At 38.3% G+C, this 23,184-nt stretch overlaps 1 protein-coding gene across 1 annotated transcript in view; it reads left to right on the top strand.

Annotated features, from left to right (window-relative positions):
- The first annotated feature begins 15,666 nt into the window (after positions 1–15,666).
- The window catches only part of LOC115209106 (ADP-ribosylation factor-like protein 8B), a 73,421-nt gene continuing 65,903 nt past the window's right edge, over positions 15,667–23,184 (top strand). The window contains exon 1 of the mRNA XM_029777233.2: positions 15,667–16,645. Coding sequence (XP_029633093.1) covers positions 16,523–16,645 — 123 coding nt within the window. The 5' untranslated portion in view covers positions 15,667–16,522. The remainder of the gene's footprint in view (positions 16,646–23,184) is intronic.

Here is a 23,184-nt window from a genome sequence, read left to right as displayed (position 1 = left end):
TGAACCAGGAAAATGTGAACTTATGCTGGCTGTACAAGGATGTTGGTTTTGTAGATTCGATAACAATATAGTGTTTTCAACTTCAATGTTGACCTCTTTCCGCAATATGGGTCTGCATAAACTCGAGATATGATTCTGGATACTCTGCTCTTCACAAAGCGGACATCTTGACTTACATAATAAATTCTTGGTATGCAATGCAATATACGCTGAAAAGAATTTACGAAAGAGGGAAGCTGAAGACAATTGAAAACAGAAAGGTGTTTATAGGTGAATATTAGTTACTTTACGCCGAGGTCGACTTTGCCTTTCATCCTCTCGGGGTCGATAAATTAAGTACCAGTTTCGTACTGCGGTCGATCTAATTGACTGGCCCTCTCTCCAAAAATGTTGAGCCTTATGCCTAGAGTAGAAAAGTGTATTAGTTATTTCTAAGGCAGCGAGCTGACAAAACCATTAATATGCCAGGCAAGATGCTTTGCAGTATTTCACCTGCCGTTATGTTCAGTGGGTTGATAAATTAAGTACCAGTGAAACACTAGGGTCGATGTAATCGACAAGTCCTCTCCCCCAAAATTTCAAGGCCTAGTGTCTACAGTAGAAAGGATTATTATTATTATTGTTATTATTGTTATTATTATTATTATTATTATTATTATTATTATTATTATTATTATTGAGTGAGAGAGCAGTGCATGCCATCAAAGTGACACTGGGGTAAAATATACGAAGCCCAGTATACGCATCATGACTACCCATCTGATAAGGGTACGCTAGGCACATGCATCACAACAGTGTATGCGTGACATCGTGGTCTCATATCAAGATAAACAGCACATGACCTTGCAGGTGGGGGCCCAGTTAGAATTTTCTTCTGGTTGAGTAGCCCATCCTGCTCAAAAGGTCCCTGAATAAGGATTGTTTAAGGATGTTGAATGAACCACCCATGTTTCCAAAGGTGAATTATCCAAACCCCAAAGAATCCCTCTCAACACATGGCTATGATGCTTCCCACAACTGCTCATGATCAGATTGCACGTATTGTCAGCCACTAAGGGACATGCTCAACTGGTTATGGTCAAACAACTGACAAGCAAATCTGTAGTATTGAGCAGAATATTTGCTGTAGCCCATCTTTTATACCAAAACAAAACAATACATGATAACATTTCCAATCAGTTAAGATCAGAAGCCATGAGAGCCACTGCATCAGGGCATTTATTATTATTATTATTATTTTCTCTTTATTATGTTTTGTTGGAGCTCCTGGAGTCTTGCATGCATAGCAGGCTTCCTACCTGCAGCCTACGGTACCATGCTATTCATTCTTTTTTAATACTTTCTATCTAGTGTTATACTAATACTTACCTGATTATTTTGGCCATGCCAAGGAGGCAAACCTTTTGTAACAGTTCTTCTGGGCACTCTATTCCAATTTCCTTAATATTCCTCTTGATGCCTTGTGATACCAACAATAATTTGCACTATCTTCACCTTCTTAATTTTCCATAGCCGGACTATTTTATACTTAAGAGGGTTGTATTAACCTTTTTGACTTCCTTCTTAACTATTCATGGGTCAAAGGAGCATGCAACATCAACTATATAGCATACGTGGTACACCTTGTCCACCACCACTAGGTCCGGTCTGTTATGCTCTAGCACCTGATCTGTTTGAATTGGAAAATCCCAGAGGATTTTGCTAATCTCCAACTCTGCTACACTCTGCAGTTTGTGCTCATATCATATCTTGCTTCTCTCTAGCCCCCACTTTTTGCACAGTTTTCAATGTAGCACTTTCACTACCTGATTGTGTCGCCACAACTTGTAGTGGTTTTGGGCAAGTCTAGGGCATTTGTGATATGGACAATGGTATCATCCACTCTATTGCATATGCAGCACAATTATTATTATCAAAGCAGTGAACTGGCAGAACCGTTAGCATGCCAAACAAAGCACTTTGTGGCATTTCATTTGTCTTTACGTTCTGAGTTCAAATTCCAAGGTCAACTTTGCTTTTCATCCTTTTGTGGTTGATGAAGTAAGTACCATGATTTAATGCGTGATGTTATTACAGGTGGAATAATTTTGCTTTACAATAGCATAAAAATGCAAACATTACCAAACCACAATTCTAAACAAACAGTGCCGGATTTTCAGTGAATAGTAACAGTGCTGAATTTTCTGTGAATAGTCCTGATAAGGAAATCCTATTTAAAGTACATGGATTTAAAAGACAAGTGGATAGTTACAATGTGTCCATAATCTGACAGAGACTGAATTAAAAGAAAGGGACTGGGGTCATGCTATGTTTAACATTTGTATAATTAATAGGAATAAGGATTGTCTGCAGCAACGTTGATTAATGACTCTCAACAAATGGGTGAGTAATAAGATGTTTGCTTCCCAACAACATGGTTCTGAGTTCAGTCTCTTCGCATAGCACCTTGAGCAAATGTCTTCTACTATAGCCTCGAGCCAACCAAATCCTTGGGAGTAGATCTGGTAGGAGGAAACTAAAGGTAGCCCATCATATCTATTTCTTTACTACCCAGAAGGGGCTAAACACAGAGGGAACAAACAAGGACAGACAAAGGGATTAAGTCGATAACATCGACCCCAGTGCGCAACTGGTACTTATTTAATCGACCCCAAAAGGATGAAAGGCAAAGTCGACCTTGGCGGAATTTGAACTCAAAACGTAACGGCAGACGAAATACGGCTACGCATTTCGCCCAGCGCGCTAATGTTTCTGCCAGCCCATCATATCATCATCATCATCGTTTAATGTGCGCTTTCCATGCTAGCATGGGTTGGACGAAATGACTGAGGGCTGGCGAACCAGATGACTGCACCAGGCTTCAATTTTGATCTGGCAGAGTTTCTACAGCTGGATGCCCTTCCTAATGCCAACCACTCTGAGAGTGTAGTGGGTGCTTTTACGTGCCACCGGCATGGGGCCAGTCAGGCAGTACTGGCAACGAACTCGCTCGAATCTTTTACACATGCCACCGGCACAGGTGCCAGCAAGGCGATGCTGGTAACGATCATGCTCGAATGGTGTCTTTTACGTGCCACAGGCACGGAGGCCAGATAGCCGCTCTGGCAACGATCACGCTCGGATGGTGCTCTTTAAGGCGACGCTGGTAACAATCACGCTCATATATATATATATATATATATATATATATATATATATATATATATATATATATATATATATATGTGTGTGTGTGTGTCTATATATATATATATATATATATTTATATGTGTGAGCACACGCGTGTGTGTTACACCTCCTTAACTTTACATTGCGTGACAGTTGTGAACAAGTGTTACAGTCATGCAAGCGATGTCCTTCATTTCCAAGATTCTGGCCCCTTCTCCTAATTTTGGCCTTGTGCCTAGAATATAGTTGTTATAATATTTACCAAGACCTTTATCCATTTTCTTGAAGTAATTGTCTCAGTCTGGCTCTTGAAATCTAAATTGTTTCAATCTGTCTCACAAAACCAAATGAATTTGATATGCCTGCACTAAATATATCCATAGAAATGCTTGTCTCCGATGGTGTCAGTTACAACTGTCACCATCGATACAACCACCAGCATCACTAGCACCATCATCATCACCAAAACTACTAGCACTTTTTATCATCCTCACCACCATCACTACCTGCCACTATAACCACCACCACCACCACCATCACGAAAATGCTATTAGTTTTGACAATAGATTTTGCTAACCTGAAGTCTAAACATTTCCATTTGTTTTTTTTTTCTAATTTATTATATTTTCATGTGAGGTTAAAGTACAAATCTACTAACCAAAAGGTCACGAGTTCAAATCTCAAAGAAACCATTGTCTTGTGCCTCTAGGTAAGGTATAAGATGACACCTGTTTTTCTCAGTTTGATTATTTCAATACTTCACTTCTGACTAGTAACTGATTCTCTACAACTTAAATACATACGTGCGCATGTGTACACATATGTGTGTCCGTGTGTCCCGCATTAACATGCCACTCACATACCTATCTGACACAGGACAGCTGCTATACACATAAACATCAAAGATCGTGTCTACCAACCTGATTAGTAACCTTCACTTACCAGCATGGCCTAACAAGGGAAGCCCTATGTGGTCACATGTACAGTTAGAAATAACAGCCAAATCTTCCTCAATTCACACTTGATTTAAATAAGAAAAGAACATATTAGATAATGTAATCCTAGACATTCCTAAAATACATGATGGTCATGGTCAAGAATAATCTTACCTAACCCCTAACACCCATGGTAATGGAGACAGTCATTAGCAATGATGTTATCCATCAGCTAAAATATCACTCTCTCTCTTTTTTCTATCCTCAATGACCACTAGTATGGTTACCAATGAGCCAGACTCATTAGAGAAATACTTATGTCACTCACCTGTGGGTTCTCACTTTAGAAAAGTTGAGAAAAAGCAATGTTATTGCTCTGGATATCAGCTAAGACTTCATCTGTGCAGGCATGCAAATTTCTTGTCTAAACTTCCTGCCTATAGGCCCTCATCTCCTGGCTCAGAAGTTTCCTATCAGATCACACAATTGGGAGATGATGATGATCATCATCGTTTAACATCCATCTTTCATGCTGGCATGGAAGATGGTCATCATGTCCAATCCTAAGGCAGCGAGCTGGCAGAAACGTTAGCACACCAGGCGAAATGCTTAGCAGTATTTCGTCTGCCGCTACATTCTGAGTTCAAATTCCACCAAGGTCGACTTTGCCTTTCATCCTTTCAGTATCAATTAAATAAGTACCAGTTACGCACTGGGGTCGATATAATCGACTTAATCCGTTTATCTGTCCTTGTTTGCCCCCTCTATGTTTAGCCCCTTGTGGGTAGTAAAGAAATAAGGATTGCTAGGACACTAAACAAAATGCTTAGAAGCATTTCATCTGTGTTTACAATCTGAGTTCCGCCGAGGTCGACTTTGCCTTTCATCCTTTCAGGGTCGATTAAATAAGTACCAGTTACACACCGGGGTCAATATAATTGACTTACTCCCTTTGTCTGTCCTTGTTTGTCCCCTCTATGTTTAGCCCCTTGTGGGCAGTAAAGAAATAAGAATTGCTAAGGACACTAAACAAAATGCTTAGAGGCATTTCATCCGTGTTTACAATATGAGTTCAAATACTGCCGTGGTCGACTTTGCCTTTCAACCCTTCAGGGTCGAGGAAATAAGTACCAGTCAACCACTGCGGTTGATGTAATTGACTAGCCTCCTCCCACCAAAGTTTCAGGCCTTCTGCATGTAATACAAGGGATTATGCCCAATCCTCCAACCCCAGAATATTGGCCTTATGGATTCTCTTCTCCACACCCAATTCACTTCTTTCCTGTCAGTGATGACCAGCAGCAGTTTAATCAGAACATTAACATCAATCTCACCAGTCTCAGAGGGCCTGTCAAGATCATCGGCTCTGCCCTTACCTCCAGACTCAGTAAATAAGTCAAGTACTTTTTTTGAAATAGGCGTAGGAGTGGCTGTGTGGTAAGTTGCTTGCTTACCAACGACATGGTTCCGGGTTCAGTCCAACTGCATGGCACCTTGGGCAAGTGTCTTCTACTATAGCCTTGGGCCAACCAAAGCCTTGTGAGTGGATTTGGTAGACGGAAACTGAAAGAAGCCTGTCGTATATATGTATATATATATATGCATGAGTGTGTATATATGTTTGTGTGTCTGTGTTTGTCCCCACCAACATCGCTTGGCAACCAATGCTGGTGTGTGTACGTCCCTGTAACTTAGTGGTTCAGCAAAAGAGACCGATAGAATAAGTACTAGGCTTACAAAGAATAAGTCCTGCTCGACTAAAGGTGGTGGTCCAGCATGGCCACAGTCAAATGACTGAAACAAGTAAAAGAGTACTGAAGTTAATTCCTCTCTCTCTCTCTCTCTCTCTCTTCTCAGAATCAGCTCTGCCACACACTGAGAAGAGCATGCAGAATCATACTCAAAACTGCTTTCCTCCAAGACCACTCCTTCCCCTGTACTGAAGAAGGACTGTGCTGTCATTCAAGCCCTAACAAATTATCTCACATGATGTTGATGGTAATATAGGCTATACAGACAAACAATATTTCTATCTTATGTATACATGCTATATTACGTTTCTATTTCACTATATTAACATAAATCCTATACTATATTTCTGTTTTACTATATATACATAATATATCATATTTTATTCTGGCTATATATGCATAATATATTATATTTCTATCTTGCTATACATGCTGCTCATAGTGTGTTACAGTATTAAATCACTAGATTTAGAACTATAGCATAACTAGATGTGTGACCCCCTTCGTTCATGAATGACCATGGGATTGCACCTAGAAAGTTACCCTCCAAGGCACATAGTCCGGACAAGGTTGTTTATGGAAGGCCAGCAGTCGCCCATGCATACCAGCCTCCCCTCTCCACGCCACCGATGTTATCCAAAGGAAAGGCAAAAGCCGATACAGCTTGGCACCAGTGAAATCACAGCTCATTTATTAACATGCAAGTGGCTGAGCGCCCCACAGACATGTGTACCCTTAACATAGTTCTCGGGGAGATTCAGCATGACACAGATTGTGACAAGGCTGGCCCTTTGAATTACAGGTACAACAGAAACAAGAAGAAAGAGTGAAAGAAAGTTGTGGTGAAAGAGTACAGCAGGGTTCACCACCACACCCTGTCGGAGCCTCATGGAGCTTTAGGTGCTTTCGCTCAATAAACACTCACAATGTCCAGTCTGGGAATCAAAACCGCGATCCTTCAACCGCAAGTCTGCTGCCCTAACCACTGGGCCATTGCGCCTCCACAGCATAACTAGAATACTTTAGATAATATGTTTGCTTGATCAGAACTGATCTGGGACTAAATAAGTGTATGTACTTACAAATGTAAATACATACATAAATATGTACGTACATACATATGAACATACATCACATGATCATGTGACCAACCAGGCTATCTGACGTTGCTACACATTGCTGGTCACAATGCGCTTTGCATTGTTTTAGCCATCAAGTGACACCACTCTGCTCGCTAAGCGAGCAGGCCAACAGAAGAAAGAGTGAGAGAAAGTTGTGGTGAGAGAGTACAGCAGGAATTGCCACCACCCCACTGCCGGAGCCTCATGGAGCTTTTAGGTGTTTTCGCTCAATAAGCACTCACAATGCCCAGTCTGGGAATCGAAACTGCGATTGTACGACCACGAGTCCGCTGCCCTAACCACTGGGCCATTGCGCCTCCACATACATACATGCATACATACATAAATACACGAACATAACATCAAAATAAAAATCAGATGGAAATTGTAGTTAAGATACCCGTGCTGGTGACACATAAAAAGCTCCGTCCAAACGTGGCTGATGCTGACTGACATCTGTGTCAGTGACATGTAAAAAGCACCAACCGATTGTGGCCGTTTGCCAGCCTCCCCTGGCCCCCGTGCCGGTGGCATGTAAAAAGCACCCACTACACTCACAGAGTGGTTGGCGTTAGGAAGGGCATCCAGCTGTAGAAACACTGCCAGATCAGACTGGAGCCTGGTGCAGCCTCCTGGCTTCCCAGACCCCGGTTGAACCATCCAACCCGTGCTAGCATGGAAAACGGACGTTAAACAATGATGATGAGGAGGAGGATAAGTACATACATATATATGTATGTACATACGTACATACATACAAACAAACAAACAAACAAACAAACAAACAGAGAGACAGTGAAGCCTTTCAAACATGAAGATGCAACCGAAAATGTAGTTTATGTCCCATTTCTGTGGAAGACATCACCTGTGATTAGCACCTGCCCAAAAATGTCATCAAGATACTACCTCCCTATGCAATATGAAGATTTTGCAAAAAAAACAGTATACAATGCCATTTGAAAAAAAGACTGTCCAGGAACAAATACAAAAGGATCCCCCTGTTATGGAATACATACATGAACATCAAGAAATTCGGATGGAACATTCCCATCAAAACATCTGTCAAGTGTAAACATAACAAGCCAGATGTCATTGTTTGGGACAAACAAGAAAAAGTATGTACCATCATAGAAGTCAGCTGTCCTACTGATGGAAATATCTGTTAGAAAATCAAAGAGAAAGAGGATAACTACGGTCAATTACTTTGAAACATTCAACTCCTATACCCAGATTATAAATTCACATTTATACCAATAATAATTACTGTGCTTGGCTTGATGATTAAATGCTCGAGTGACAATCTGAATAAGCTAGGACTTTCAAAAAAGAGAAATCAACCAACTAACTTGCAGATTACAAATACAATCTGTAAGTGGAATAGTCAAAATCTGCAAGACTTTTCTGAAGTTTAAAATGTAACATTGTTTTTGTTATTTACATTTCAATGATGGAGCTTTGTATCTTTGTTAGAAACCAGCTGCTTTCTCAGAGGAAGAATTTATTTAAATAAAAACAGAAAACATAAATATTTTACTATACTATATTTTTTCGAGCGAGGCCGTTTCCAGTGCCACTGGCAACTGTGGCACGTAAAAAGCAGCATTTGAGTGTGGCCGTTGCCAATACCACCTGACTGGCCCTCATGCCAGTGGCACGTAAGAACACCTGCTACACTCTCAGAGTGGTTGGTGTTAGGAAGGGCATCCAGCTGTAGAAACTCTGCCAGATCAAGATTGAAGCCTGGTGTGCCATCTGGTTCGCCAGTCTTCAGTCAAATCGTCCAACCATGCTAGCATGGAAAGCGGACGTTAAATGATGATGATGATGACACACATACAGTAGACACAGTGTGACCAAATAGTTAAATTTTTTGCTTTGCAACCAGGAGGGCCCAGTTTCAATCTTACTGCATTACATATTGGGCAAATGTAATATTTTTTTTAGCATCAGATCAACTCGTCCCTTATGAGTGAAATAGGGTAAACACAAAACTCTGTAACAGTCTATGGGTTAGATTGTAATTCAGATGGTATAGCCTTGTCACATACTGTGGCATACTTATACTGCCTGGGAATTATGTTAATGGTACATGTGTCTGTGAAGTACCCAACCACCTTACACATTAATTAAGGAGTAGATAGTTTAGTTAATTGAACAACTGAATCCTCATCACAAAATGATGAAGATCTACCACCACCACCACACACACATACATATATATATATATGTATGTATAGGCGGCAAGCTGGCAGAAACGCTAGCGCGCCGGGCGAATTTCTTAATGGTATTTTGTTTGTCTACATTTTTCATAGGTGTAGGAGTGGCTGTGTGGTAAGTAGCTTGCTTACCAATCACATGGTTCCAGGTTCAGTCCCACTGCATGGCACCTTGGGCAAGTGTCTTCAACTATAGCCTCAGGCCGACCAAAGCCTTGTGAGTTGATTTGGTAGACAGAAACTGAAAGAAGCTTGTCGTATATGTGTGTGTGTATGTTTGTGTGTCTATGTTTGTCCCCTCCAACATAGCTTGACAACCAATGCTGGTGTGTTTGTGTCCCCGTAACTTAGCGGTTCGGCAAAAGGGACAATAGAATAAGTACTAGGCTTACAAAAGAATAAGTCCTTGGGTCGATTTGCTCGACTAAAGGCGGTGCTCTAGCATGGCCACAGTCAAATGACTGAAACAAGTAAAAGAGTATGTATGTATGTATTTATGCACACTTTATATCCAGTATTTCTGTCCCATCATGCATCCCTCACTAACACTGAAACAATTTTGCATACATTTTTCAAATATATCAAACAAATTTTTTTTAATGTACTCTACATACTTCAAGGGAGGGAGAGGGGGAGGAGAGGACAGTAAGGAAGGATGATGAGGAGGAGGTAAGAAGACAAGAAAAAGCAAAGGCAAAACAAACAAACAAAATTTTATCAGATAGGAGTGGAGAACTATGCCAAGGGAGAATTTGAAGAATTTGAAGCTGAGTAGTCTTGAAAAAGACAGCTTAACCAAAATAGTAAATCTATTATTTTTACCAAGTTAGCAACATTAAAGCGATTGCTGTATGATATAACATTAATGATTGATTTATTGTCAATGTTCCACAGACATGAGCAAAAAATATGATATACGTATATATATATAATAATTATTATTTGAGGGAATATTAATCCAAACTTACAGGGAAAAAACAAAAAATCAATTTAGAAATACTAAATCAAATTTCACACAATATAATTTATATATATAAATAATTAGAAAAAAAACACCTTTTATCAATTCAAATGAACAATTAAATTACACCATCTAGAAAATTACATATAATAGAAATATTAAAATTAGAATAACAATAAAATACCAATGATTAAGTAAATTGCAAAAAAAATATAAAAACGTATATAATTGGTAGATTATATATATACGTTTTTATATTTTTTTGCAATTTACTTAATCATTGGCATTTTATTGTTATTCTAATACATGTAATTTTCTAGATGGTGTAATTTAATTGTTCATTGTGAATTGATAAAAGGTGGGTTTTTTTCTAATTTTATATATATATATATATTCTCTTTTTTACTCTCTTTTACTCATTTCAGTCATTTGACTGCAGCCATGCTGGAGCACCACCTTAAAGAGTCTTAGTCAAACCAGTACTTATTTTTCGAAATCTGGTACTTTGTCTATCAGTCTCTTTTGCCAATCTGATGGGTTACAGGGACATAAATACACACACATGCACACCATATATATATATATATATATATATATATATATATATATATATATAGTGGAAGACACTTATGCAAGGTGGTATGCAGTGAGACTGAACCCAGAACTATGTGGCTGAGAAGAACATTTTTACCATACATCAATGCCTGCACCTGCTGAATATATATATATGTATATATTCATTATTATCATCATCATCATCACCATCGTTTAATGTCCTTGCTCGCATGGGTGGGACAGTTTGACAACAGACAGCCAGGCAGAAGCCTGCACCAGACTTTTGCAACTGTTTGAGGATTTTTACAGCTGGATGCCCTTCCTAATGCTAAACACTCACCAGGGTGGACTTAGTGCTTTTTATGTGACTCAATCACAGGCAAGGCTTTTACAGCTGGATGCCCTTCCAAACGCCAACCACTTTACAGTGTGGACTGGGTGCTTTTAAGTGGCACCTACACTGACAGGGTCACCAAGTACTTGCAAGACAAAAGTATAAATTCTCTTTTGATCTTTTGAGAAGGGAGGGGCATTGGAGGAGGTGATCTTGTGTCAAATTATGAAAGGTTATAGTCAGAGACAGAAACAGGTGTCTTGCAGTAGAATAGGTACAAGGTTACCCAGCTGAAGAGAGAGAGAGGGAGAGATCAGGGATGAAGACAGAAACAGGTGGGCTGCTGCAAAGGAAATACATGGCTACGCAACCTGAAGGAAGTGTAAGATGAAAGAGTCAGTGGGAGACAGCAGGATAAAGATGGTGGCAAAGTGCCGGGCATACTCACCTTTATCTGTCTCTCACTATAACCTTTCATAATTTGACACAAGATCACCTCCTCCAATGCCCCTTCCTTCTCAAAAGATCAAAAGAGAATTTATACTTTTGTCTTGCAAGTACTTGGTGACCCTGTCAGTGTAGGTGCCACTTAAAAGCACCCAGTCCACACTGTAAAGTGGTTGGCGTTTGGAAGGGCATCCAGCTGTAAAAGCCTTGCCTGTGATTGAGTCACATAAAAAGCACTAAGTCCACCCTGGTGAGTGTTTAGCATTAGGAAGGGCATCCAGCTGTAAAAATCCTTCTCAAACAGTTGCAAAAGTCTGGTGCAGGCTTCTGCCTGGCTGTCTGTTGTCAAACTGTCCCACCCATGCGAGCATGGACATATATAACCTGTCGTATATATGTATATATATATATATGTGTGTGTATATGTTTGTGTTTCTGTGTTTGTCCCCCCAACATCGCTTGACAACCGATGCTGGTGTGCTTACATCCCCGTAACTTAGTGGTTCGGCAAAAGAGACCGATAGAATAAGTACTAGGCTTACAAAGAATAAGTCCTGGGTTTGCTTGATCGACTAAAGGCAGTGCTCCAGCATGACCACAGTCAAATGACTGCAACAAGTAAAAGAGTAAAAGACCTATAGGCGTAGGAGTGGCTGTGTGGTAAGTAGCTTGCTTACCAGCCACATGGTTCCGGGTTCAATCTCACTGCGTGGCACCTTGGGCAAGTGTCTTCTTCTATAGCCTCAGGCCGACCAAAGCCTTGTAAGTGGATTTGGTAGACGGGAACTGAAAGGAGCCCATCATATATATGTATATTATATATATATATATATATATATATATATATATTTCTATATATATATATAAATGTATGTGTGTGTATACATTTGTGTGCTTGTGTTTGTCCCCCCCAACATTGCTTGACAACTGATGCTGGTGTTTTTACGTCCCCATAACTTAGCGGTTCAGCAACAGAGACCGATAGAATGAGTACTAGGCTTACAAAGAATAAATCCTGGGGTTGATTTGCTTGTCTAAAGGCAGTGCTCCAACATGGCCACAGTCATGCAAATATAAAGGTCTTATTTAGTAATAATGGATTAATCGTAGAATGATATGAGATATGAAGTTGTATAAATTTACTATTTTTAGTCTATAGGCTTTTGAACTATCGAATCACATCCTCTCTGTCAGACCATAGTGTAAGTTTACTTTTGAATCTAAGAGTCAGTATAATCGTATCTATAATAGTTTTAATAATTCTATCTACATCCATCTTTGATGGGCATATCAGCCTAATAGTTGGGACGCTGTGAAAATTATTCTTATGGTCTTCAAGATTAATTCTAGGATTTCAAGGTGTATAAGGTTTGTTCTATCTTCTACTCCCAGCTCTATAACTATTCCTAAATCCTTCCCATTTATCTCAGCCAACGTTTCACTAGGTCTTTTACTCTTTTACTTGTTTCAGTCATTTGACTGTGGCCATGCTGGAGCACCGCTTTTAGTTGAGCAAATCAATTCCAAGACTTATTTTTGTAAGCCTAGTACTTACTCTGTCGGTCTCTGTTGCTGAACCGCTAAGTTACAGGGACGTATACACATCAGCATCAGTTGTCAAGTGATGTTTCCGGGGGACAAACATATACACACACATACATATATATATATACATATATAAGATGGACTTCTTTCAGTTTCTGTCTACCAAATCCACTCACAAGGCTTTGGTGAGCCTGAGGCTATAGCAGAAAACACTTGCCCAAGGTGCCATGCAGTGGGACTGAACCTAGAACCATGTGGTTGGTAAGAAAGCAACTTACCACACAGCAACTCCTATATATATATATATATATAAGAATGTTAAAGTTGATCCCGGGTTTAATTTTGGATTCTTGAGGGGACGAAACTGAAAATAAGGAAACAAATTAACTCAGCTCTAATTACTTTCTCCAGCACCGGCTTATTATCATTATCATCATCATCATCGTTTAACGCTTTCCATGCTGACATGGGTTGGGCAGTTTGACTGGGGACTGGCAAGCCAGATGGCTGCACCAGGCTTCAATCTGATCTGGCAGTTTCTACAGCTGGATGTCCTTCCTAAAGCCAATCACTCTGAGAGTGTAGTGGGTGCTTTTATGTGCCATTGTCACAAGGGCCAGTCAAGCGGTACTAGCAGTGGTCACGCTCAAATGGTGTTTTTTATGTGCCACCTGCACAGGAGCCAGTCCAGCGGCACTGGCAACAACCTCACTAGAATGTTTTTTCACATGACACAGAAGCCAGTCAGCTGCTCTGGCAATAATCACACTCGGTTGGTTCAATTAGCACTCCACTGGCATGGGTGCCAGTCATCGAATTTGATTCAATTTCGATTTCACTTGCCTCAACAGGTCTTCGAAAGCAGAGTTTAGTGTCCAATGAAGGAAAGGTACACATAAGTGGGCTGGTTACACCCCTGGCATAGGCCACAGGTTATGGTCTCACTTGGCTGGCCATATATATATATATATAACAAAAAAAAAGAAAGAGACCTCAATATTATGTAAATAGAGGAAATTTATCTATAAAATAATATGTTACATTACTCGATAGTCAAGATAAAACTCTGAGTTTCAGATGCCGAAGTGGGAATCCACGACATCTCTTCGGTTATCTAGAAATAGCCAGATAACCGAAGAGATGTCGTGGACTCCCACTTCGGCATCTGAAACTCAGAGTTTTATCTTGACTATCGAGTAATGTAACATATTATTTTATATATATATATATATATATATATATATATATATATATAATATATATATATATAGTTAATCCAAACATGAAAACACAAAGAGAAAACAACAACGCGAGGACGTGGAACAAGTATAGTGTTATTGGACGCTCAGGAAAGGAAAGAAATAGTCGTGACTGTGTGGTAAGAAGTTTGCTTTCAACCGTATGGTTCTAGGTTCAGTCTCATAGCATGTCATCATGAGCAAGTGTCTTCTACTATAGCCTCGGGCCGACTAAATATTAAAATTCAAAGAAGCCTGTTGTATACATACATGTGTGTGTGTGTGTGCCTGTGTTTAACCCTCTGCACCGCTTGATAACTGGTGTTAGTGCGTTTATGTCCCCTAACTTAACGGTTCGGTGAAAATGACGGATAGACTACCAGACTTTAAAAACTACTGCGGTCAGTTCGTTCAACTAAAGTTCTTCAAAGCCGTGCCCCAGCTTGGCCACAGTCTTATGACTGAAACAAATGAAAGAAAAAAGGTATAGGAGTGGCTGTGTGGTAAGTAGCTTGCTAACCAACCACATGTTTCCGAGTTCAGTCCCACTGCGTGGTATTTTGGGCAAGTGTCTTCTGCTATAGCCTCGGGCCGACCAAAGCCATGTGAGTGGATTTGGTAGACGGAAACTGAAAGAAGCCTGTCGTATATATATGTATGTGTGTGTATATGTTTGTGTTTGTCCCTCTAGCATTGCTTGACAACCGATGCTGGTGTGTTTATGTCCCCGTCACCTAGCGGTTCGGCAAAAAGAGACCGATAGAATAAGTACTGGGCTTACAAGGAATAAGTCCCGGGGTCGATTTGCTCGACTAAAAAGGCGGTGCTCCAGCATGGCCGCAGTCAAAATGACTGAAGCAAGTAAAAGAGTATATATATGTGTGTGTGATATACATATATTATTGATAAATGCCAGTGAACGAAACTCGCAAGCTTGCAGTAACACTGTAACTTCTGCCGATCGTTAACATATATATATATATATATATATATATATATATATATATATACACACATTCATGTTTTGATTTCTATTTCCCTCTTGTGCCTTACCAAAACTAAAGTACGGGGACAAATTAAAAACACTAGCTCTGTCTAGGATGACATTTAATTATGTTTTAAGGGGTCACATGAGCGGAAGCGGAAATAGAACCATGAGTTACAGTCATGTGATTCGTCATTCCTCCCCTTCTTTACCTCGTACCACTTCTTCACTTACTCTCTCTGTTTCTTTACGTCTGTGTTCTTGTGCGTGTGTGTATGTAATGTTAACATCTCTTACTATCCCTCATCATTATTTTTTATTATGCTCTTTCATGCTGTCACATTCCCCCCTCTTATAGTTACATTATCTCTGGCTATTCCTCATACTGGTTGCACTCTCTTTGCACCTTCCTCTTTCACTCTCTTTCGGTCCGAGCAACTCCTGCACAAGCACACACACCAGTGGAAGGCCGCTTACTTACTCTAACACTGCTAGTTTCACAAACAACACACACCCTAACTACCCTAACTCTCTCTCCCTCTCCTAAACAGACACTGGTGTGCTATAACATACATACATACATACACAAATACACATATATTTAGTCATACACAAATATATATATTATTATTATACCGACGGAATATCATCGTGAATGAAGGAAAAGAGTATAGATCACAGCAAACTGAAAGATTAACAACACAACAAATATATATTTATATATATAAAGAAGCAAGCTGCTGTCTTCTCGCAAGCTCTCTCTCTTTCTCTCTGTGCTTTGGTGTGTATATTGTCTTGATAACTACCTTTAGTCAAAATATACACACCTTACAACACTCATAGACACCTAAGCATATATCGGAAACCTTTGTCCTGCAAGGATACAGTAGCAACCTAACGTTGTATTTATATATATAAATACACATACGTACATGTGTATATAAGTATTTATATATATATATTATTTAATGTGTGTCTACATAAATCTACCCTTATCTATGATATAGTTTTATTGTTTTCTACTCGGAGTCAACCAAAAGAAAGGAGAACAAGGAACAAAAAGTCAACAACTTGGTGATATATTTTATTTAGATTTCATTATATATATATATTTTACTATAATTATTACTGTTTGCGGTTGTTCTTGTTATTACCATATTTTCCTTTAACAAACTCTAAAACAAAAAAAAAGGAAAATTTTAGAAACATTAAAAGAAAGAAGAAGAAAAAAAGAGTCTTGAAGGAGGTTGAGGAAAACTATTCATCATGTTAGCATTATTTCAAAGAATCCTTGATTGGTTCCGAAGTTTATTCTGGAAGGAAGAAATGGAATTAACCCTAGTCGGCTTGCAGTATTCTGGCAAGACTACGTTCGTTAATGTAATTGCGGTAAGTCATTCTACACACACATATATTATATACGTATACGACTACTATACAAGTCATTCTACACACATATATGATCACTAATTATCCGTAGTCTTAGAGGTAAGTCTTGGTACGCACATATACGATCATTGTATAAGTCAGGCAGGGTGGTAAGTCATTCTGCCCACAAACATATGATCAACATAGCACATACTCAAAGTCACAAGCAAGCTTTCAACGGAAACCGCCCACTTCGACACATATACATGTGTGTGTGACTGTACAGCACAACACACTGAATATATGTGTGTATACATAGACAACACAAACTAGTATGTATAATGATTATATACACACATGTACATGTATCTATGACCATAACTAACGACATGTATGTTTATGTGCGTCTACATGTATGATGATTTATAGAACTTGTATACATTCTTTGCTATTTATGTTTGCTTAGTTCATGTTTTAACTGAATTATATGCGCACTATAATACATATATATATAGAGAGAGAGAGAGTGAGAAGTGTGTGAGGATATAATTTGTACAGGGACACGCATATATATATATATATATATATATATTATATATATATATATATATATATATATATTCCAGTTTGGAAACCCTAGGCAGCTGAATTTCACATAGTTTTGTGTGGTTTTAATAAATAATATATAATATGTGTGTGTACGAAACTAGCGGGTCACGCCGTAGCAAATGAGCTCTACATGTATTGAGTACTGCTTCTATAGTTTGTTAAACCAAAAACGTGTACAAACCCATCCACCTTCTTTCTCTGTCCAAATGTATCTGCAAACATGCAGATACATTTGCGATGCTCGTATTTCACTGCTAAACCGAGGTGTTTATTGTTCATTCAGTCCGACATATCCCCGTTAAGCCACCTTTTCTCTTAGTCCCCCTCCCTCCATATACACCTCACTAAACCAAAGAACAAGGTGTGCGTCTGTGTGTATATACACACACACACAGGTGTTGAAACGGCAGTGTTGCGGTTTTCACTACACAATGGCCTTCAAACCCAGTTATCTGTCTACCTCTTGCGTCGTTCCCTCATCTTCATCAAAGTAAAATATCTCCAATATTTTCCTTTTTGTCATCTATCTATCACACACACACACACACACACACATATATATATATACACATATATATATATATATAAGAATTTACATACCACTTCGACAAACTGGGATTCCAGTTAAATTACTCGCATGCATCATGTATATATGTTAACTGCAAGCTAGCTCGGTTCAAATGGCATGCCTGCCTCTGAGAATATGTGTTCCTCCTTTTTTGATCCTTCACTTATTGTTAATGTGCTCTCTTAAAAAAGAAAAAAAAGACAGATGTGTGATATGAAGAAGATTTTGCTGTATTTCTATCAGTCTGAACGACCATGGTTGAGACTCCTTTGAATATGTTATATTTCTCACATCCAACATTATGTTCACTTACGATCCGTTCTGGATGCGAAATGATCCAGTGAGACTATACTAAAAATCATACAATATTATTTCTGGTAACTGGGACACCACACACACACACAACACACACACACACGTGTGTGTGTGTGTTTTACTTCCTTGTACATTTCTAAACAAATAAATAATAAATCGTTTGTTATAATAATTCAAAGCGCCTAATTATATATAATCAGTTGTCTTCTTACTGTCATCAGCTGCTTTTTTGTTGGGTGAGGAAGGATAGGAAGGAAGATACTGTCGGGGTTTATTATTAGCCTACAAATCTAGTGACAAATTAACGCGCCTGCTGTAGGGGACAGTTATTTAAAAGCTAAACATAGATTTTCATGGCTTAGATGGTATTTAACAGGGGAGTTGAATTAATAATGAACAGTCAAAATATTTGAAATACAATGGACACCCAACATGTGTGTGTTTTTAATACACGAATAATAATAATAATTATATATATATATATATATAATTTTCTACCTTGACTTTTTGTCCATATATATCAACTAGTGTGTTCCTTTTAAACCTTGAACATATATATATATATAATGTATATGTGTGTGTGTATACACACACATGTGCGTACGTATTTTGTAATGTACATTGAGATATGCTTAATGTACATTTCAAGATTTTGACCATCGCTTACACATTACACTACTTATGAAGTTTTACCTGAATATACACAATGTGTGTACATGTGTATAAAATTTTGTACATATGTACACACACATGTAGCTAAAAATGTTCTAAGCCGATGATTCACTCCGTCGCACTTTAAAACTGTGCGATCCTTCTGGTGACACGCAATTTACTTCTTCTCCTGCTCGTCTCCCTTTATTTAAATTAATTCATTTCTATTACATAAATATATTAAATTTCATAAAATTCTCAATATTTTTTATTTTATCGTTAAACGAAGATGATGCGAACTACAAAAACAGGATGTAAATATAAAGAGGAACAGACATTAGAATGGGAGAGGGGGATAATGTGAATCGATTGTCAAATTGATTTCTCTTCGGGTTTCATGTGACAAATTGAAAACGTTTGTTTTGTGTGTGTGGGTATATATATATATATATATATATATATATATATATATATGCGCGCGTATCTTTAACTAAAAAGAAGCACCACATATACATCCACCAACAGTTTTCTGTTGTATTTATTATAGTGTCACAGGATTTCATTGTTCTGCAGGTCAGCCCCGCTCGGGTTAGACCCATAACCACCAAAGGGCATTTCAAGCGTACTCATTCCTATCTTACCACCACCACTACCATTTATTTTAATGCTGACGCTGTAATATATCAGTGACTATTGATATCATTCCTTTTATTAGTGGGCAAGATATAATTTGAGGGAGACTTTGCTGCTACTTGGAAATATGACCATGCCTGTTGGCAGAATCGTTATGGCGTCGGAGAAAATACTTTGTAGTATTTGCTCGGGTTCTTTATGGTCTGAGTTCTAATCCTGCCGAGGTCAATTTTGTTGCCTTTCATCCTTCCATGGTCATTAAAGTCCCAATCAAGTACTGATGTCGATAGAATCAACTAAATTCAAAATTGCTGGCTTTGTGCCTAAATCAGAAACCGTTATTGTTGTTTAATCTCAGATCAGTTCTGATCGGTCAGATTTAGGATCAGTAGTAATTCATCCGTGACTATCGTCTTATTTGTTTTTAGTAATGTCTCTAGGTTTACATCGTCCATTATAAACTTACTCATTTTTTTAAACGGCAGTGTGATATAAGTGAGATTTAACTGCTATTTCTAACATTTCAAACAACCACGTAGAGGCTCCCATGTCAGATTTCATTGTTTAGTATATCTGGTGGGTATTAATAATCTCAGTCGCATCTGTCCTATAGTCTGCTTTGTCTTTATCTCCACATCCCCTTCCTTCCCATCGCCTTTTTCACTCCTACCCTCACCCCTATTCTTATCTTCATTTTCTCCCCTCCACCTGCTTAAATACACCAGAGCACTTGTTTACTAAATTGATGTTAATGCTTGCGACGCGACTATTTATTTTCAAATTTCTACATCCTGTTGGGGGGGGGGGTACTGAGCGAGCATTGCTATATTGCTTATTCTTATGTTATTACCGCTAACATTATGCGACTGTCTTTATGTCGTTCTGAGTTCGAATTCCAACGAGGTCGGTATTTTCGTTTTATCTTTCACCGGGTTGATTGGAATGAAGCACCGGTCAATGTATTAGTTTGATATAATTGACTGCCCCCTTTACCACCCCTCTTTCTATGTAAAAAGTAAAAGATGTGACCTTGTGAATATGTCAAACTATTATTATTGTTGAAGTCAGGATAAAATCAATAAAGAAGCGGATTAAATTTTTTTCATATAGTTATGTCCCTTTATGTTCCGAGTTCAAACCTCGCTGATGTCAACCTGGCCTTTTATCTCTGAGTCGATAGAAGAAAAGTGCAAGTCATGTACTGCGATAGTTTAATCGACAACATCTAAAATAATTGGTTTTTCTACATATGTTGGAAATCATCATCAACATCGGTGGCGGTGGTGGTAGTAGTAGGAGGAGGAATATTCTTTCCACCCAACCTCCTGGCAAGGTAGTTGTTCGGTCTTCTGATATATTAGTTCTTTGCTTGGAACTGGTTTCATTAGAGCAGATTTCAAGGCCTCTTCACATAAACCTATAAAGAGCTACACCTTAAAAAAAAAGAAAAGAAAACCAATGTTATTGAAGGCTGCAAGCAACAAAAAAAGATGTTGGCTTAGAAATACTAGACTTGATATTTCTTGGCATGCCAAGCGAAAGGACATTTCTTTCATTTTCTTAGCGCCTTTGAAAAGGTGTATTTTACCTGAAATCTTGCTACTATTGTATTTACTCATATGCACCTCTAATTTTGTGTTAAATCTTGTTACGAGACTTTTTCCCTGTTATAGTTTTATCTTTTCCTCAGTTTTATCAGTTAAAACCACATATAAAGTAATGACTTATACATGAGTAAATATGGTAATTAAATATATCTTAGTTAACATTTCACTTGCATCATTATTTTTGGTTTTTAATTTTTGACCTGCCTATCCACAGCCTTCGATAATACTAATTTTCTGCATATTTATCAGTGCTTTAAGCAAGTTACAAAACTCTCGTCCTCTTTAAGTTTCTTAGGTGACTGAAATGAAATACCAGTCATCTGCTCGGATTGATTAAATCCTCTCTTTTGTTCTGCTTTAACTCCAACCGAAATCTAGATTATTTATGTTACTAAATATCTTTTGTTTCAGTCATTGGGCTGCAGCCATGTTGGGACCCTACTCTGAATGATCCCCAGTACATATGCTTTATGTCGGATGCTCATTAACATCTTAATACTGAATCACCAACTTGCAGGGACATAAACTAACACCAGTTGTAAAACAGTGGGTTAGGAAAAACACAGACACAAAGACATATACATAGTGGGCTTCCATATAGTTTTCATCTGCCAAATTCATTCACAAGGCATTGGTTGGCATGGGGTTATAAAGTAGGAGACTGCCCAAAATCTCATACAATGTGACTGAAACCACATGATTGCAAAGTGAGCTTCTAAACTGCACGACCATGCCTGTGCCTATTAATTTCAATGTTATTTGTTGGGAAGGAGATTGTTCGTAGGTTTACTCATTTTATCATCAATTTCTGCAGGATTTGAAATCAAAGGCATTGTCATATCTCAGGGTTGTTAGTTGTAGAAACACTAGTAAATGCTGCTCGTGGTTTAGATGTATCCCTTTACATTTTGGATTCAAATCCTGTCAGAATCCATAGAATAAAGTATCAGTGATGTACTGGGATATAGCAATTTTCTCAGCTGTTGCTTCTATTCTCCTTCATAAGAACATTTGCTTTGTTGTTGTAAGAGTGAGGATTAACCCAAATCAAAGTATGTCAAACAAAATATGCCTTGTCGAGGTGAGTTATACCCCTTTACTTAGTTCAAATCCACAAGGGTTAGGATTAACCCTTTAATTGCAAAATAAAATTTTTTCCAAAAAATAGAATTGGTATTTTTTGCATGTCATGTTGCCTCATTGAACTTGACATATCTCAATAAAAAATAGTTTCAAACATGGCATTCTTCAACAAAAGATAGATTGGTATGTATGACTACTTTCCACAGATAAGGGTAATGAAATTTTGAGTAGATACACCTGATTTCTGTAAAAAGATTAGGAGGACCAGTCAAGTACTGAGGTTAAGCAAACTGGTTATATCCTACTTCAAAACTTGTAGCTTTCTGTGTATTAGAAGCATTAACAGGAGTTGATGTAAGAATCGGACTGCTATGTTATATTTCAGCATTTGATGATGTCCCTTCATATTCTAAGTTCAAATCCCACTAAAGCCAGTTCTGCCTTTCAGCTATTTTTGGGGATCACTAACACCAAATGAATCAACTATTCTCTTTCCTGAAATTTTGAGGAATTTTACTTGGAAATGAAGCTTTTGAGGATGAAATTCTTGTGATTGCACCAAATTCCTGTTGGTAGATGTCAAGTATTTGATGAAATGCATTGTATTTAGTGACATGCATTTACATTCTGGGTTAAAAACCTCCCTAGGTCGATTTTACTTGTTACCCTTTCCAGATTGATGAGTACCAGATGTTGGTTAACCCCCTTAACCAACCTCGATTGAAAAGACCTACAGTCATAGGCATTCCAACCAAGCCCACCTCACCTTTTTCTCAGCCTTATATTAAAGTGGGACTACATTATCAAATGTTTTTCATTTTTAAGACGACCTGATGTATTTTAAGGGAGATTGGGCTGTTATTTCTAAAGTTCAAACGACCACGATGGAGGCTTCCTTCCTCAACGTTTCATCTATTCAACTACTGGGGTTGATCTAATCAGCTAGTCTTTTCCTCCAAATATTTAGATTTGTTCAAAGTTAGAAATCATCATCATTGTTATGCAAGTATGAGATTTGATATTTAAAGAAATGGACATGTGATGTAGTAATATTTTCTGATTTAGGCACGAGATCACATTCCCAGAAAAGGGAC

The sequence above is a fragment of the Octopus sinensis genome, linkage group LG3, assembly GCF_006345805.1.
Source record: "Octopus sinensis linkage group LG3, ASM634580v1, whole genome shotgun sequence".
NCBI lineage: Eukaryota > Metazoa > Mollusca > Cephalopoda > Octopoda > Octopodidae > Octopus > Octopus sinensis.
Note: the sequence above shows the minus strand (reverse complement) of the source record. Positions and strands in the feature narration are given on the sequence as shown.